Genomic DNA, 16,453 nt, shown 5'->3' on the forward strand with positions numbered 1-16,453 from the left:
CGAGCCGGGCCGGGCCGGGCCGGGCCGAGCGGGGCCGGGCCAGGGCACAGGGCGGGCCGCCCCGTCCCGCCTCAGCGCCCGAGGCGGCGGGGGCCCAGCGCGGCCCCACGCAACCGCTGCCCCGGGGCGGGGCGGGAGGCGCGCGGGCGGCGGTGCATGCCGGGACGGCCCATATGAGGGGAGCGCCGGGAGGCGCCTTCCGCTCCCCCGACCTCTCACCCGGCGGTGGTCGGCGGCACAACACGGAAGTGCGATGGCGGCCGCGGCGGGGGAGGCGGCGGGAGGCGGCGGCGGCGGCTCCCCGTCCTCCGCCCGGCGGCGGCTGCGCATCATCTCCGGGCACCTGCGGGGCTCGCCGCGGGCTCCGGAGCGGGACGCGCTCTCCCCGAGCCCCTGCAAGGCGCAGGGGGGCTCCGCCGCGCCGGCCTCCGGCTCCATCCCGAAGAAGCGGTGGGTGCGGGCGGGGGTCCCCGCGGGGCAGCGGGCCCGGGCCGCGCCGGGGAGTCCGTGCCGGGCTGGGCGGGCTCCCGGAGCCGCCGGCTGCCGGTGCGGGTCGGCGCTAGGGCAGCGTGTGCCGCGCAGAGCGGTCTCGCTCCCGCCTGGGAACGGGCGTGGGCTGCCGGGGCCCGGGGGAGGCCCTGCGCGGGGAGCGGCGGGGCGAGCAGAGCTGGGAGATGGCGAGGAGGTAGCGGCGGGGAGGAGGACGAGGCTAAGCCCAAAAGTGGGTGAAGTGCTGAAGCGATTCACTGCTGCAGGGGCTGGAGGAAACGGAAGGAAGGTGTTCAGCCTCTTTCTTGCTTCTGTAGTAAGTGGAGTTGTATTAAAATGGAAAGTCATTCATAGTCGCCTTAATGACTGGAGCAGAGGTTCCTTGTTTGCAAAATACTTTGAGGCCGCTTTAATGAAGAAAGTGGCACGTGTGAAGAGCAAGGTTTTTGTATGGGCTTTCAGTCCCCCTCTGTTCGCAGACATGTGAAACCTTCACCTTCTGTGAATACTGCCAAAAATGTACTCATACATTAGGCTCTAACTCGAGTTTCTTAGAAATTAATAGTTTTAAGCATGTTAACTGCCTGTTCTGTTTCTTACAGTATTTAGTAGTAAAGAATCTCAGGTCACATGAGACCAAGGGAAGACAAATAGTCAAATTGTCTAGTTCAAAATCTTTTCACTGGCTCTTGGATTTATTTTTCTAGTAAATTCTTTTAAATGCTACAATTATAATACCATGATATAGTTTCATGTAACTTATCATCATGAGGCCCATCTTTCTGCTGGGGCAGACTTGTATTTGTTTTGTGACTTAGTCTTTCTTGGATGTGGATTTTCTATATGTGTGTTGGCTTGCTATCCTGTAAGAGCATTTTAAGGTTTAGGTTGTAAACCACCTACTGTTCTCCATTGAGCTGTGTACAGCTGTACATAGAGGGGCTACTGTGTTAGTGTATGGAGGCAATAAAGAGGTAGATAGGGCAAGTAGAGGTTAAGAGAGTTCTTGCTCCTTTGAGGAAAATCCATTCAGCCCATGGTTTGCTCTCAACTTTTTTCAAAAAAGAGAGCAAAGGACAGTCTGAATTATTCTAATAGGGCATTAGGGCTGAGCTTGCCTGTTTTGGGAGGATTGGGATGTCATGGGCATGCAGTCAAATGTTAACAACTTTGAAATCCTCCTTAGTGAGGGGGATTTGGTGCTTTTGCAGGAGATGTGTCAAACAGCACTGGTCACTAGGAGAAATGAGTCATTTCAAAATTGTTGTCTTCCATATTGAGTTTTTCTTTGGTTTGAATTTAGGAAGAAATCACTGTTTCTGAAAAAAAGAAAACAAACAGTTTAGCTAGTTTTCAGGGATTTATTTTAAATGGATTATTGCATAATCTCTACAGCCAGTTATTGCAACCTTGAGGAGCATGAGAAATAGGCTTTTGTGAAGATGCATGTGACCTGAAGGATAGCTTCTTTCTGCACGGAAACACAGGGGTAGTGAACTTAACACCTCTACTTCTACAAGTTATTGACATTGCTTTCCAATGTCCAGTAGGATTTGCTATACGATCATAATTGTCGGGGGTTGACCTTAGCTGGATGCCAGGTACCACCAAGCTGATTTATCACTCTCCTCCTCAGCAGGACAGATGGGGAGAAAATGAGATGGAAAAAAACCCCTTGTGGGTCAAGAGAAAAGGCAGTTTAATAAAAAAGCAAAAGCTGCGCATGGAAGCAAGAAAAGAAAACAAAGACTTTATTCTCTACTTCCCATCAGCTGGCAACGTCCAGCCATTTCCTGGGAAGCAGGGCTTCGGTACGCATGTGGTTGCTCCAGAACTCAAATGTAAATAACGAATACCCCTGCTTCCTCCTCCTTTCTCTTAGCTTTTATTGCTGAGCCGGCACCATATGGTATGGAATATGCCTTTGGTCAGTTTGGGTCAGCTGTCCTGGCTATGTCCCATCCCAAGATCTTGCCTACCCCCAGCCTACTCATGAGGGGGGGAAAATGTTGACAAGACAGCCTTGATGCTGTGTGAGCACTGCTCAGCAGTAGCCAAAACACTGGTGTGTTATCAACACCTTTCTAGCTACCAATACAAAGCACAGCATTATGCGGGCTGTTATGGGGAAGATTAACTCAATCTCAGCCAGACCAATACAATAATAGATTGCTATTTTTACTCTAAATAACTTGTTCTGGATTAAGAATAAAAATTATGTTGCTTCAAGGAGTTTATGATCAAAATGATACAACTGCTGGATACTTTGCTGTGGGAGTGTAAGGGAGCTGCTGGAAAGCTTGGTCTGCACCACAGGTACACATGTCTTGATGTAGCTACAGCCCAACCTTTTTCTATATATAGAAACAAAAGAACTTTAAAGGGAGCTGCATCTCTGTCTTAAGGTGCCCTTTGAACATCTGAGATGTGTTTGAAACGTGTCTGAGATGTTGCATATGAAAATTCTGATATGTAAATACAGCTTGGATATGAGGATCTAGGTAGAATTTGTATTTGAGGATAATGCCCAGGTTTTGAAGTGAGTGATGGGGGAGAAAGACAATTCTGTTGCCTATACTGATTTGGAGGCGGCAAGTGATGAGTCCTGTTCTAGTGACTTCCAGCTAATCTGGAGCTGGTTGATCTATTTGTGAGACCTAGAAGGTTGATTGAAAAATTTGATAAAAATAACTGACCTGTAGATGGGTACAGTGATACTATGTGGCTTTTATCAGCAATATTAGGACAATCCAAACCCAGATGCTTTTTTTTCTTGCAGTCTTCTGTATGATGATTCAGCTTTTCTGCCTCTTTTGAACTATTACTTTAATTTTTCCTAGCAAAGCTGCAGCCAAAAGTACCTTAAGCAAAATTTTCATTCATGATGCCTGTTGTGTCTTTCCTGTAGTGTTTGAAATGTTGTCAAAAGCTACAGACGTTATTGTACCAGATTTAGGTGCAGTCTCCTCATGATGCATTTCTTCTGCAAAGTAGACTTCCTATGACAAAAAAAACCCTTTGTAGTACTTTAGGTGTATGTCTCTGATCACAGAAACCTTTTCTGGGTGCTTATCCAATAGTCATTAGACAGTGACCTGCAGAAACATGGCTTTCATGTTGGTAATTTGTTGTGGTTTAACCCCAGCCAGTAACTAAGCACCGCATAGCTGCTCTCTCGCTCCCCCTGCCTGGTGGGATGGGGGAGAGAATCGAAGAGTAAAAGGGAAAAAAATTGTGGGTTGAGATAAAGACAGTTTAGTAGGTAAAGCAAAAGCCACGCACACATGCAAGCAAAGCAAAACAAGGAATTCATTCACTCCTTCCCATTGGCAGGCAGGTGTTCAGCCATCTCCAGGAAAGCAGGGCTCCATTGTGCATAATGGTTACTTGGGAAGACAAATGCCATCACACCAAATGTCCCTCCTCTTCCTTCTTCTTCCCCCAGCTTTACATGCTGAGCATGACATCATATGGTATGGAATATCCCTGTGGTTAGTTGGGGCCAGCTGTCCTGGCTGTGTCCCCTCCCAACTTCTTGTGGACCACCAGCCTTCTTGCTGTTGGGGTGGTGTGAGAAGCAGAAAAGGCCTTGACTCTGTGTAAGCACTGCTCAGCAGTAACTAAAATGGATCCCTGTGTTATCAACACTGTTTCCAGCACAAAACATAGCCCCATACTAGCTACTATGAAGAAAATTAACTCTATCCCAGCCAAAAACCAGCACATAGTTCAAAGACCAAACTATTAAGGATCTTATGCAGACTTTTCATCACCAGTGAGGGGAGGAGGGAGAGTATGTGGAATTGACTGAGAGTCTGTGGGTGCTCATCTAACTGTCCCTGTTTCCAAATAAGAATGCCTCTGAAGGCTTAACAATGTGTTTGCAAATTAATGTGTTTGAAGATTGCAGTATGCTTCCTACTTTTTAAGGAAGGTTATCGAGATGGGAAAATCCTTCGAAAAAGACAAGCAACTCGATTCTTAGTGGGGTATTCTCTTGAGGGAAATCTTAGGTACTATGAGAGTGGAGAGATGTTATTTCTTGGTGGCATTCCTGGCTTGAATTTTGTATTTTAATTTGGCATTGCAGTGGAAGATGGGGATTATACAATGTGTGCTGAAGCCTTAATGGGATGATGGGCATACTGAGAAACTTCCTAAAAATAATTGAGTTGGGGGGAAAAAAACACCTCTTCCTTGAAATTACTTTTTCTGAACTTCTATGTTATGCTGTTGACTTTTGTTGACTGGTTACCAGCAAGCTGACTTTGCTGGTCTCACCAGCAAAACTTTTTTGAATTAAAAACTTACAGTTATTTTGAAGATTAAGTACATGAAGTGTTCAGCTTGTACTGCTTTGGACACTGCATGTCCAAAGAGCAGCAATGAAGGTGGTGAAGGGTCTAGAGCACAAGTTTTGAGGAGCAGCTGAGTGAACTGGGTTTGTTTAGTGTGGAGAAAAGGAAACTGAGGGACCTTATGGCTCTCTACAACTACCTGAAAGGAGGTTGCAGTGAGGTGGGTGTTGGTCTCTTCTCCCAAGTAATAAGCAATAGGACAAGGGGGAATAGCCTTAAGTTGCGCCAGGAGAGGTTTAGATTAGATGTTAGGAAAAATTTCTTCACCGGAAGGGTTATCAAGCATTGGAACAGGCTGCCCAGGGAAGTGGGTGAGTCACCATCCCTGGAGGTATTTAAAAGACATGTAGATGTGGTGCTTAGGGACATGGTTTAGTGGTGGACTTGGCAGTGCTAGGTTAACGGTTGGACTTGATGATCTTAAAGGTCATTTCCAACCTAAATGATTCTGTGAAGACAGCAAGGTGCTACAATTCCTTAGAACACAGTTGTACCAGAATAACTGTTATGTATGCTAGAAAGTAGAGTGCCCCAGAGGTGCAGCATGTACTGACGGTAATCTTGCTTATATTATAATTTATTCAAATCCAACTTTAAACAATTTGGCACTTGTTAAAAGGGAGTATTGATTGAGTGTAAATGCTGGCTTGGTAGCTTGTAGGTTTAAAATTTTTTTGTCCCGGAGCAAGAGAAAGCAGGGCAGGATTTCCTGATTTTTCTTCTCCCACCCCCCCATCTCTTTGTGGAGAAGGTTCTTTCCTGTGGGATGAAGAGGATGGAGAGGCTTGTGGTTCTCTTAATTATTATAGGCATACTGTTATCCAGGGTAAACTTAAGGGATAGTGTATAGCCAGCTGCCTGCTCTGCATCAAGTTAACACCCGCGTTTCTCAGGGTATCATGTTAATATTGCCATACCTCTATATAGACTCTTGCAATTCTTGCTGTAGTTGCTGGTAATGGTTATGACTATATTAAGCATCAACACGAATTACCTCTCTTAAAGAGCGTCAATACTACTTGAATTTAACAAGTAACATCAAAGAGGCTTCATATCGTACCACCAATATTCGGAGCAATCTTTATTATTAATACTTAACTCGCTAGACAACAGTGTTTAAGTAACACTTGACACTAAACTGAATTCTGGTATAGCTGACTTCTAAGCTTAAGGTATTAGAAACTTAGGGTAAAGAAGGAAAGGGCTGGTACCACTAGAGAGTCTTAACAAATCAGAAGAGTAAGGGCCTGTTGCAATGAGGAAGGTGTGGGAGGCTCTGTGGTTGCATCAAAGCAGTTAATTGCTAGTTGAGGCTAATGCTTGAAGTAGAGGAACAGATAAGATAAGATTCTCATATGGAAACAATAGCCTGATGAAAGAAAATGTCATACTCTGAGGGCAAATGTGACTTTGTGTGCAACAGCAATTCCTGTCTGTCATCTAACTCCAAGTAGCTGAATGTCAGGCAGGTGACATGTAAGAAATCTGAAAGAATTTAAGTAATATAATATGTATTGTTAGATCATTTGATACCAAGTAAACCAAATTAATTGGTTAAATTTTTAGAAAAAAAGCCTAGATACAAGATAGAAGTGTAAAATAGGTTTAATATATGAAGTACAATATGGATTATTATGTGAAAGCAAGTAGCGGTTTACAGCAAAAATTGAAAGAATTTTGTAGATCGATTCCTTGATACCTACTGAGATCTGAACTGTTATGTACAAGAAAATGAATGTATATATATAGCTATTTATTTAAACCTGATTTATTTATTTAAACTGAATAGAATAGTCTGTTAATGCAGTAGACTAGAGTAATTACTTGTACTTCCTAGAAGTTACTTTGAGCTGGAGTAAAGTAAGGACATCTGTAGTGTAACAGGTTGCAGCCAACTAGACTTTCCTGGAATGTAACTATACCTCTTAGTAGAGAACAAATAATGTGACATATTAAAAACCAACTGTAGGCTAAATGTGATGGACAAGCGTAATGCCTCTGTAATGTTATATCCAAAATTGGGCTGTTCTGGGCAAGTTTTCAGGGTTGATAGTATAGGCCAAAAAGTGTTGTTCAGCAGTTACCTGATGTATTTGCTACAGAGCATGCTAAAAATTCCCTATGCAATAGGTAAAACAGTGTTGTCCAGGAACTAAGCTTATTTTGCTTGAGCAAACAAATGGCAGACAATTGATTCCTTCATTAACTTGTTTTTTTAGATAGTGAAGCAGATTTTGTGGTTTTGTAAGCTTTCAGAAAATACTTCTCAAAGGACTGATCTCTAGTGTGTGAAAAAAATCTTCATGTGCTTGCTCATTTACTGCCTGGAGGTAGCTGTTTGCATGTGTTTTTGTAATAGAGCAGTCTCTTCAAAGGTAAAAATTAAACTGGTGTCAACTGAAGTAGTAGGTGGACTAGATATATTTCTACTAAAGTATTATGTTGCATAAGAATCATCATTTGGCTAGGTGTATACTGAGAAGCATAGGTAAAATGTCTTGGCTTTCCTGAATCTTTAATTCACCCTAATTGACTTAAGCTTTCTACAAAAGAACACTAGAGAAACACCAATTTCCTTATTCCTTGGGGCTTTGTTTATTACAATGTGGTGAAATGAAGAGTAATGAAATAGTTGAGGCTAGGAACGTGTATAAGGAAAGTAATGTTTGTTTTATCAGAACAGGTGTTTGGGGGGGAAAAAAAAAAGAGCATGCAGTGCTTTGGAGTACCGAAACACTTGAAGTCTTATTTTATGCCTGAAATCTTGTGTCTGCATTAGCTGCTTACTGTAGATGTAAACTGTAAGTATGAACCCAGGTTTGTGTTGCCATATCAGATATTCAGCAAACAGAATAGCAACTGAATCAGGTGTATGTGCAGCTGCAGGGGTTTCGCTGAAAGTGTGCGCTACAGAACCTGAGTGTGTCTAAGGTTATAAAACAGATGTTATGTGACTTCAGACTTGAGAGTGATTACATTTGGTTTGCTGCAGGGAAGATTGTCCAAGAGGGAAGAAATATAAGAATGACAAACACAGTAGATACTCCCTGCCTGCAGCATGGCATTCTTCTCCAGATAAATGATGCTTTCACAAAGCAGTTCTTGATGGGATTCCTTGGGCTACATTCCCTTTCCTAATTTCTAGGTGCCCGATACTAATTTACTACTGGCTTCAAAACCACTCTGGAGTGGCTTGCTAACTTGGTTGAGAAGTGTGACTACATAGCCCAGAGAGACTGCTCCAGAGGAGAGGGAGAGTGACCTTCTGGTATCGCCTGTGGAAAGGGTTCTGAATTTCCAGCTGGTGGTCTTGAGTTGGTAACCAAAAATCCAGCTGAGATGGGCTTTGAGGAGTTACTGTCTTGTTGTGACTACTTAGCACCATAATACTGCCTCAGTTTTACTGCACCCATGTGCTGAGTTTTGCAAGAACTCTACAACCTGCAAGACTTTTTTTTTGCATTTTTACATTAGGCAAATATTGGTGCTTTAGCCCGTGCAGTAGCCCTTAAAACTGCCACTTTAAGCTCATTTCTAAGAATGTACCAGTTCTTGGATCATGGAACAAGAGTGTCTGTGAGTATTTTCTGTATGCGTTGTTTTAATGCAGAGCATCAGCTGGTGATTGAATTGAAAATGCCAGTGGTTATTGTGAGAAAATTGATGTGAGCATCTTGGCTTTGCTCCCCCTGAGTCACATTGATTCAGCTGGGTTGAACTGCACTTTCATCCTGCTTCTCTGAAGAAAATACATGAAACTGTTGTTTGTCCTTTGAGTAAATTAGCCTGTTTATCTAAGTTTTGTGTATAATGTACCAGATCTTCAGATTATTTTGGAGAAGGGGGAAGTTTTGTTATTTACATGCTTAGATGGTATGTCTGTGTAATGAGGCAATTCCATTCTTTGTTAAATCACATGATGGTAATGCTTGGAGTTCATTCATTACTTTATCTTGTCTCTGATGTTTCATTGAACTACCTCATAACTTCATCATAAGTGAAAAAAATTTGTATTTACCTCTGTTGTTATAAATGTGCTTTAGACCTTGGAAAACAAAAGGCTCTATAATTGTTGGTGATAGTTTTCTTTTGCAGTATAAAACTCTTCTTGACTGGCAGTTGTAGGTAATGTGTATGCAGATATCTGATATACATTTGTGATGTGAATTTTAAACTACTGGAAAACAGCATCCATGGTATAATTTCCATGTGGGTTGAACTTTGAATGCTGAGCTTGGATACCTGTGGGAGACCCTGCGCTTGTTCTTCAGTTTCCTAGGGAGAGACGAGAACTGTACCTCTCACTAAAACATGAGAGTTGGACAGTGCTGGTAGGTACAGTTTTGTTGAAATAGCGTGAGTCCGAAGGCTTCCGCCTGCCCAGCTGAGTGACCAGATGCCTCCGGAGCACTAGTTCAGCCAGGGGCCACCCTCCTGCCCCCCTGGACGGGGTATGCTGCCACCTTGTGAGCTTCTGCCCAATTTGTAGGCACTTTACTGGTTGTTTGTGGGCTTAATATAGTGCCTTGTGCTGTGACCTGAACAGCATCCTGCCCAGTGTCTCCTTGATTATTCCATGGCCAGTTTTCCAGAAGAATGCAGAAAACGTTTGACTGTTGAACAGATATTTTGCTGTAAAAATTGTTATTGCATTGAGTCAAACTAGTACTTCAGTATTGGGCATTGTAATGGAAGTGAAATGTTTAAATTCACTTAACCTAGCCACACTGTTTTCAGTTCCTATTGCCACTGTTTCCATGGTAAGTTGTTTTCTTTCAGCTTTTTTCCCTTCAGGCAATATAATTTTGTGTGTGTGTATAATATATTTTAAAAAATCTTAAATGAGCTTTGCTTTGTAGTACTTCCTATATTTCAGTAGTGAATTTCTGGCTTTTAAGTTAGAAGGCAAGAAAGAACTGGTCGCTTCCTACTATTTTTGGCTAAAATATTGTGTATTTCTGTCAAAGATGAAAGTAGGGTTAGTGAGCTTGATATTTTGTTTAAGCCAATGTACTCAGTAGAAAGGTGTTGTCTTTAAATGACACAGTTCAGGTACAGTACAGAGCTGAGTAACATAGAGTTTAAAGCAAGAATAATACCAAATGTTGATGAGTCTGTCTTTGCTGTGTATATTCTTGGAAAGGGGACTGGGAAGAAAAATAGAAGGGCATGTAAATTATGTCTTGCTACTCATAGAACATGTCAGTTGACTAAGCCAAACTGAGCATCTTTCTGTTTTCAGGCTGGGGCATGAAACTTTTTAACATGTTTTGAGATGTTCAGGTATTATACAAGGTATTCAGGTTTTTATTGTTGTTTTACCGTTTAGCAATCAAATTCTTCAATTTTTGAAAAATTAGGATAGAAACTATTACTGCAAGGGAAACTTTGTTTTAGATGGTACAAAATATTGAACAGTTAGAGGATACATAATTTGTAAAAGTCTATATAGATATAATGGTGGTACATATTAGTTGTAGATCGTTGTGTAGTTTGAGTCCCTTGGTCTCAGGGCTGGGAATGGATACACTGAGTACCCATACATGGAGGGAACTTTTATTGTGTGCTTAGGTCTGCAGATGTTCAGCAATTCTTTCTGCCCTTTATACTCTTCTGGAATATGAGGTTTTTGGGAATGAAAACCTTGGGAAATATAGAAGGCTATATTGATTGTTCAGTCACAGCTTGGATCATTCTTGAGAGCCAAGGTAAACATGATGCATCATGCTGATCTGGCAGGGAGCTCTAATTGCTACACCAGGGCATTACAGAGGGCAGTGGGAGTTCTGCACGGGAGCTGGGGTGTGAAAAGCTTTTTCTAAGGATTGGTGACTGTATATATAATGCTGCAAAAGGGCAGTATGAAAATGAAAGAGGAATGCTGTTATAACACAATTAGAAAAAGACTTTCTTGTCCTTGTTTGCCTTCTGTTTCTTATGCTGTCAAATTACAGTATTAATTTCCAAATTTAAGCTGGAAAGACAAGGAAATGCAGAACAGGTGTGTGTTATAGCATGTTTCCCTTACATGAGGGAGCTGGGGTAGGGAAGCAGACAGACCTGGGCAAGAACAGCATGCTGCCCTGGCCTCTGTCTTGCAGAGCTGCTTGCGCCTCTTCTGAATAATATATCAACTGATATATAACACTCTTCCAAAAAGTTCTGCTACAGTCTTTGAATTATATCAGTATGACACTGACATTGCCTCAGTAGTCAAGGAGGCTTGTGGATCACCTCTGGATGTCTCCTGCTTTCCTCTGTGCTGAAGGTAATTCTCTTGAGTCTTGACGTTCACTAGCTCTTGCTCATGAAGAGCATACCTTTCAAATGGTATATGAGAAAATCTAAAGATCTTGGTCTTCACTGTAGGCCATGTCAATTACAAACAAGAGCTGACTAATTAGTCTTTCTTTTAAAATCTGGTCTTTTTAGGCTTCTTTTGCAGGGAGCTGCATATAGTATTTCTTCTAACATGTTCTTAGTGTGGAGGCACGAAGTGCTAGGAGCTACAATAAGTAAATCAAACAGCAGTTCTTAAACTGGCAGTACTCTGGTATGATGGAACAAAAGAAAGAATAAATGTAAGATGACTCATTACAAAAACAGCCCTTCCCGTCTTCAAACAGAAACCTCAGACTTGCTCAGTATAGTTCTGAATATAAAAATTAAATGCTTAAATTTTTGTTGTGGTGTTTACCTGTCACAAGATACAATACTGCCCATTATGTTTGGGCAGGGGGGGAAATCTCCTGATGTCGTGTTATGAAGTAGCTGACATGTTTTACAACCAGTTGTTCTACAAACATGCAAACTGTTGTATTACGTTTTGATTTAATTATTCTTATCACACCAATAACAAGAGCTATGTTGTTTGGCAAAGTAAACCTTTGTGTACTTGTTTTATTCAGGAATAATTCAATCTGAAAATAAACTCTTAAGAGTTAAAACTCTTAATCTCTGTTTAGTATTTTAAAGCCTGATGAAACCACCTGGTAGTTTAACACCAACCTAGGGAAAGCAGGCCTCTAGGAAAGGCAGACAACTGTGAATGCAGTCAGTTTAGCACAAAGACCTTGTATCTGGGTCTTTGTTCAGTGCCTTAATAGTACCTCCCCTGGATTTTGTGGGAATTATCATTAGCCCTGATGTCCGTACAGATAAATAGTTTCAAAGCTGTGCTTTATCAGTGTATCTCATGTCACGGGTTCCTTTAGAGCCTGGTCTTTTGTGTCTTGGTCTGTCTGATAGAACTAGCTGCAAAGCTGGAGACATTCTGGCCTGTTTCATGCATTGTACTTGGCATACTTACTTTGGCACTGCCTTGCAAGAGGACTTACCTCTCTAAATTAGGGGGGAAGCTGCTTTAGCCTTCCTCCAATTTCGCTTCTTGATATCAAGTCTGTTCTGACTTTACAGGATTTGACAAATTACAGAGATCGGGTATATAGAAATACAACATTTAGTCAGCAGAGGGAGAGATCTTGCCTTGAGGAAGACTGTAATGATGGGCATTTGAGGAAAAGATTTAGTTTCAAAAAAATAAAATGCCACTTGAGTTGGCCAATTCTGTGTCAGCCTGTTCACAGCTGGGAACAGCTCAACTGTGTATGTCTTAGTGTCTGTGTGGAATTTCTTAAAGATATACGATATTTTTAAATATACATATATAGAATATAGGAATACGTGTAAAAATAGGCAAGACTGCATAACATGCATTAGGAATGCTTTTTCATAATCTGTCATGTCAGTGCAATAGCACAAGGCATTCCTGTGCTATCAAACATGAGTGGATTCTTGCCCTTATCTGAGTGAATACTACATGTGTAAAGATCAAGTCTATTGAGAGAGGAGGCAGCCAAACAGAGGGGCTTCTGTATCTGGACAGCTGTCTGCTCAAATAGCTTAATTTTGGTTGAAACTTTAGAATCAGTTCCTCAACGTGGAAGACCAATATAGACTGGCTATTTCACAAAACTCTGTCAGTTAGTGAGTACTGAAACTGCTCTATGAAGTTTGCTTAAAGTGCTAAATTTGTCAAAGGCTTGTTGAAATGTCTGATTCAAACAATTGTAATGAAATACATGTCCATTTTTTTACATTTGATTGATTAAAACCTTGTGTACAAGTAGTTTGAGGAAAATGAATTTTGATTAAGGGAAGTCTATTTAATTATAACACTGACAGTATGTCAGCAGCCTATGTTAATATTATCTTTATAATGAAGGCCGTTGGTAATCAGTCATCACCCAGTTATCTTGTATGTAATGCTGGAGTTACAACTGACTTGAGGCAGTGCTTTCTCCAAATTGCGAGGTCTTTTGGAAGTGGACACCCTGATCATCATTTTACTCTTACGTTATACAAAGAGCAAGAGCTGTATAGTGGAGTATATACTGTATATAGTGGAGTGAGATAATAATCTGTTTTCAGATTTTAAGATGCCTTTTTGTTAACTAAAATTCGGTTTTTAGGTTAGTACTTCATTTCTAATGTAAATAAATGGCAAACTTTTTAAGCAAAGTTAGATTAATGCATAATTACTCTTTGTGTATTGATGAGTCTTAAATGTTTACATTTATATAATTCTGATGACTATCATAATTAAGAGATTCTCTGTTTTGGTATGGTTGTGCTTAAGGTATTTCAATTTTGTGGTTGTATTTTGGCAGTTGTGGATTTGTGTGGGTTTTTTATATTTCCTTTCTTTTGGTGGCATGCATTGAGGTCACATTGAGGTTGTATTTGCTATGTTGTTCCTGCAGTTCTTGGGGGTTTTTTTGACTTTCCAAAATACATTTTCGATCCAAATGTGTCTCAGAGTGCCTCATCAAGTGAATGTTATTAAGAATGCAGTGGGATTACAGCAGTGAAGTCAAACAACTAAAATTTAAAATTATTCTCTTGACAGAGAATAATAATGCTAAATGTCTTTTTCATTCTGAAAATATTTAGCAATTACCTATCTGTGTGTTAGTATTTATGTATAGATTTAAAAACAAGCATCTTTCAGTTATTGCTCTTGCCAATTTGAGGCTATTGCCATACGTTGTGCATTGACTTAAGCTGGTTGCTTTTATAAAGCATCTTGTCTTTCAAGTCTTAGGATCTAATCTGAAGGAATAATGGTTATGGCTGCAGAATGACTTTTTGCTCTACTAAGCTATGCACTCTTGATATGTACTTGACTTCCTGAATTGCTGTCTGATAAGACTTTTTTTCCAAAGCCATATAACTGCAAATAATTTTGGGCTTACAATATGCTAACATTCTCACATATATTTTTTTTTTTCTTCCTTTAAGGCAAGAACTTCTGAAGTGGAATGGATGGGGATATAATGACTCCAAATTCATATTCAATAAGAAGGGTCAAGCAGAATTCACAGGAAAAAGGTAAGTTGGAAATGTACATAACTGAAGTATCTTGGTCGGTGACTTTTTTGAAAAGAGTTTAAAAACTGCACTGTTCAGTTAATCTAAAGGAGGCAAAAACCCCTTGCTTTATCTCATAGAATAGGTTATTAGTTGTTCTGCATTTTACAAGTTAACTGAATTCTATACACTGTAGCCTAATGTAATAAAATAGACTGTGTGGCTTATTGGAAGGTTTATTAAAAGTATTATAAGGACAAATTAATGTGAGTCTTCTCTGTAACTTGATATACTCTGTGCATTAAGCTTCCCTTGGAGAATGGAACTAGACTGAGAATCTGCACTGTGTTCTAAGGCTTTAGATAACATGCAGCAGGTCAGTGTGGTTTTGCCAGTTCTGAGAATCTCTTGAGCATCAACAAGTTGCTCTATTAAACTTCCAATTTGGTTTAGGTTTCTTAACAGTTGTGCATGGAGCTACTTTATCCTCTGAGCTTAAAATTAAAAACTGCTCTTCAGTTGTATGTTCTGTAGTGGCAACACTTCTGATTTATTATCTACTAGCCCTTTGTACAATAAGCTTGTTTTTCTGAGAATTTTTTTTTTTGAGGAAATTACATTAAAATTAAGCCTACTTGGGGATCTCTTAACTTTCTTCCAGTGCGATTTAAAGCTGTCACTTGACATCCTAACTGGTTTTTTTCTGTCTCAGTGGAAAGTGGTCTTGCAGTCTCTTCCCTGGTTTAAAAAAAAAAAAAAAACAAACTTTTTGTAAGGGTAAAGAAAAAGAATGGGGAAGAGAAATAAGTCTGAAATAGTAATTATCCTTCAGAAAAATTCCTTCCTGATCTTGTGAGTTTGTGTAAACTACCATGAGCTAATTTGAGTCAAAGCTGCAAAAACCTAATTTGGATGTTGAGCACTTTAATCCTTAATTTCTTAATTTTCAGGCCCAGATTAAAATGCCTTGTCTTAGGCACTTGAGTTCACTATATAATATTTAGGGAGATCTTGGTGGTCTCTCTCCTCTTGCCAGGATTGTGACTTGTCACTTTGACGCTCTTTCATCTGATATCTTTAGTTTATCTGGGGGTAGGTTATACTGCATAGCAAACTTAGGCAGTGTCCTTTGAAGGAAAAAAAATGTAAAGAGCTGGACTTGTTTTTTTTTCAGGAGGAAGCACTGAGGCTGCTGTTTGACTGATGAGTACCAGTCACTGTTCTAGAATGGGGGGAGAATGGCACTTTTCCCCCCATCTGCATTCTCTCTCTCTCTAACAGATAGAGAATATTAGAAATGCCCTGTTTGACCACACCAGTGTAGTTTCTATAGAATAGTTTGTCACAGTGGCAAAAGGAGAGCGTTTGAAGTGAAAATAGGAGAATAGGCATCTGCAAAGATATTGTAGATGCCTTGTCCTTTTAGTATCTGCTTACAGATCTGTTGCCGGTAAATTTGTCTAATAGTTTTCAATTCTGCTGATACTGTCTGCCTCTACAGCATCCTTTGGCAGCAAGTCCCAGGTTGCTGTTGTGTAAAGTACTTGGGTTTTAAATCAAGTATCCCTTACTGTGTTGCAGAATTAGGTGAATGATAGTTCTTCAACCTACCTACTACTTCGTTGATTATGTAAGACTCAATCATATTCTCTCTTCCACTCCATGCTGAGGAGTCCTGGGCCCTTTAGTCTTTGCTTGTAACGCCCCTTGGTCTTAGCAGTTGCCATTCTCTGAACGCTCTCTAGCTCTACTACATCTTTTTTGAGATACAGGGACTGTATGCAGCACTCAAGGTGTGGATACACCAGGGTTCTACAGAGCAGCAGAAATATGAACTGTCCGTCTTACACGTGCCTGGTTGATGCATAACACTGTTGGCTGTTGTTGTATGTTGTCAGTGAAGATGCCGTGATTTTTCCTATACTGACTGCCAGTCAGATTCTGCAAAATATGCAAGTAATGCTTTTTTTTTTGCTCTTGCAAGTTATCTACATCTTATCTTCCATCTTTCTTTGTCTGCTCAGGTTTTTTTAAGGTCCTGAGTTCCTTCCTATCAGTGTAGTATTTTCTACCCAAAAGAGCTTAGTATTGTTCACCTGGCTGGAGAGTCCACTGATGAAGACATTATGTAAAACTAGTCCCAGTACCAGTGTGTGGCAAGCTGCACTCCCGAGTCCATTTTGGACAGTGATCAATAAACCCTGCCCTTTGCTTCTTATCTTAACCTTATCTTATCA

At 40.8% G+C, this 16,453-nt stretch overlaps 1 protein-coding gene across 1 annotated transcript in view; it reads left to right on the forward strand.

The window, feature by feature from the left end:
• Positions 1-215: 215 nt before the first annotated feature.
• Positions 216-16,453, forward strand: part of AGPS (alkylglycerone phosphate synthase) — a 59,329-nt gene continuing 43,091 nt past the window's right edge. The window contains exons 1-2 of the mRNA XM_075710028.1: positions 216-450; positions 14,148-14,237. Of these exons, the coding sequence (XP_075566143.1) occupies positions 254-450; positions 14,148-14,237 (287 nt within the window). The 5' untranslated portion in view covers positions 216-253. The remainder of the gene's footprint in view (positions 451-14,147; positions 14,238-16,453) is intronic.

This window comes from Pelecanus crispus, chromosome 5 (assembly GCF_030463565.1).
Source record: "Pelecanus crispus isolate bPelCri1 chromosome 5, bPelCri1.pri, whole genome shotgun sequence".
Taxonomy (NCBI): domain Eukaryota; kingdom Metazoa; phylum Chordata; class Aves; order Pelecaniformes; family Pelecanidae; genus Pelecanus; species Pelecanus crispus.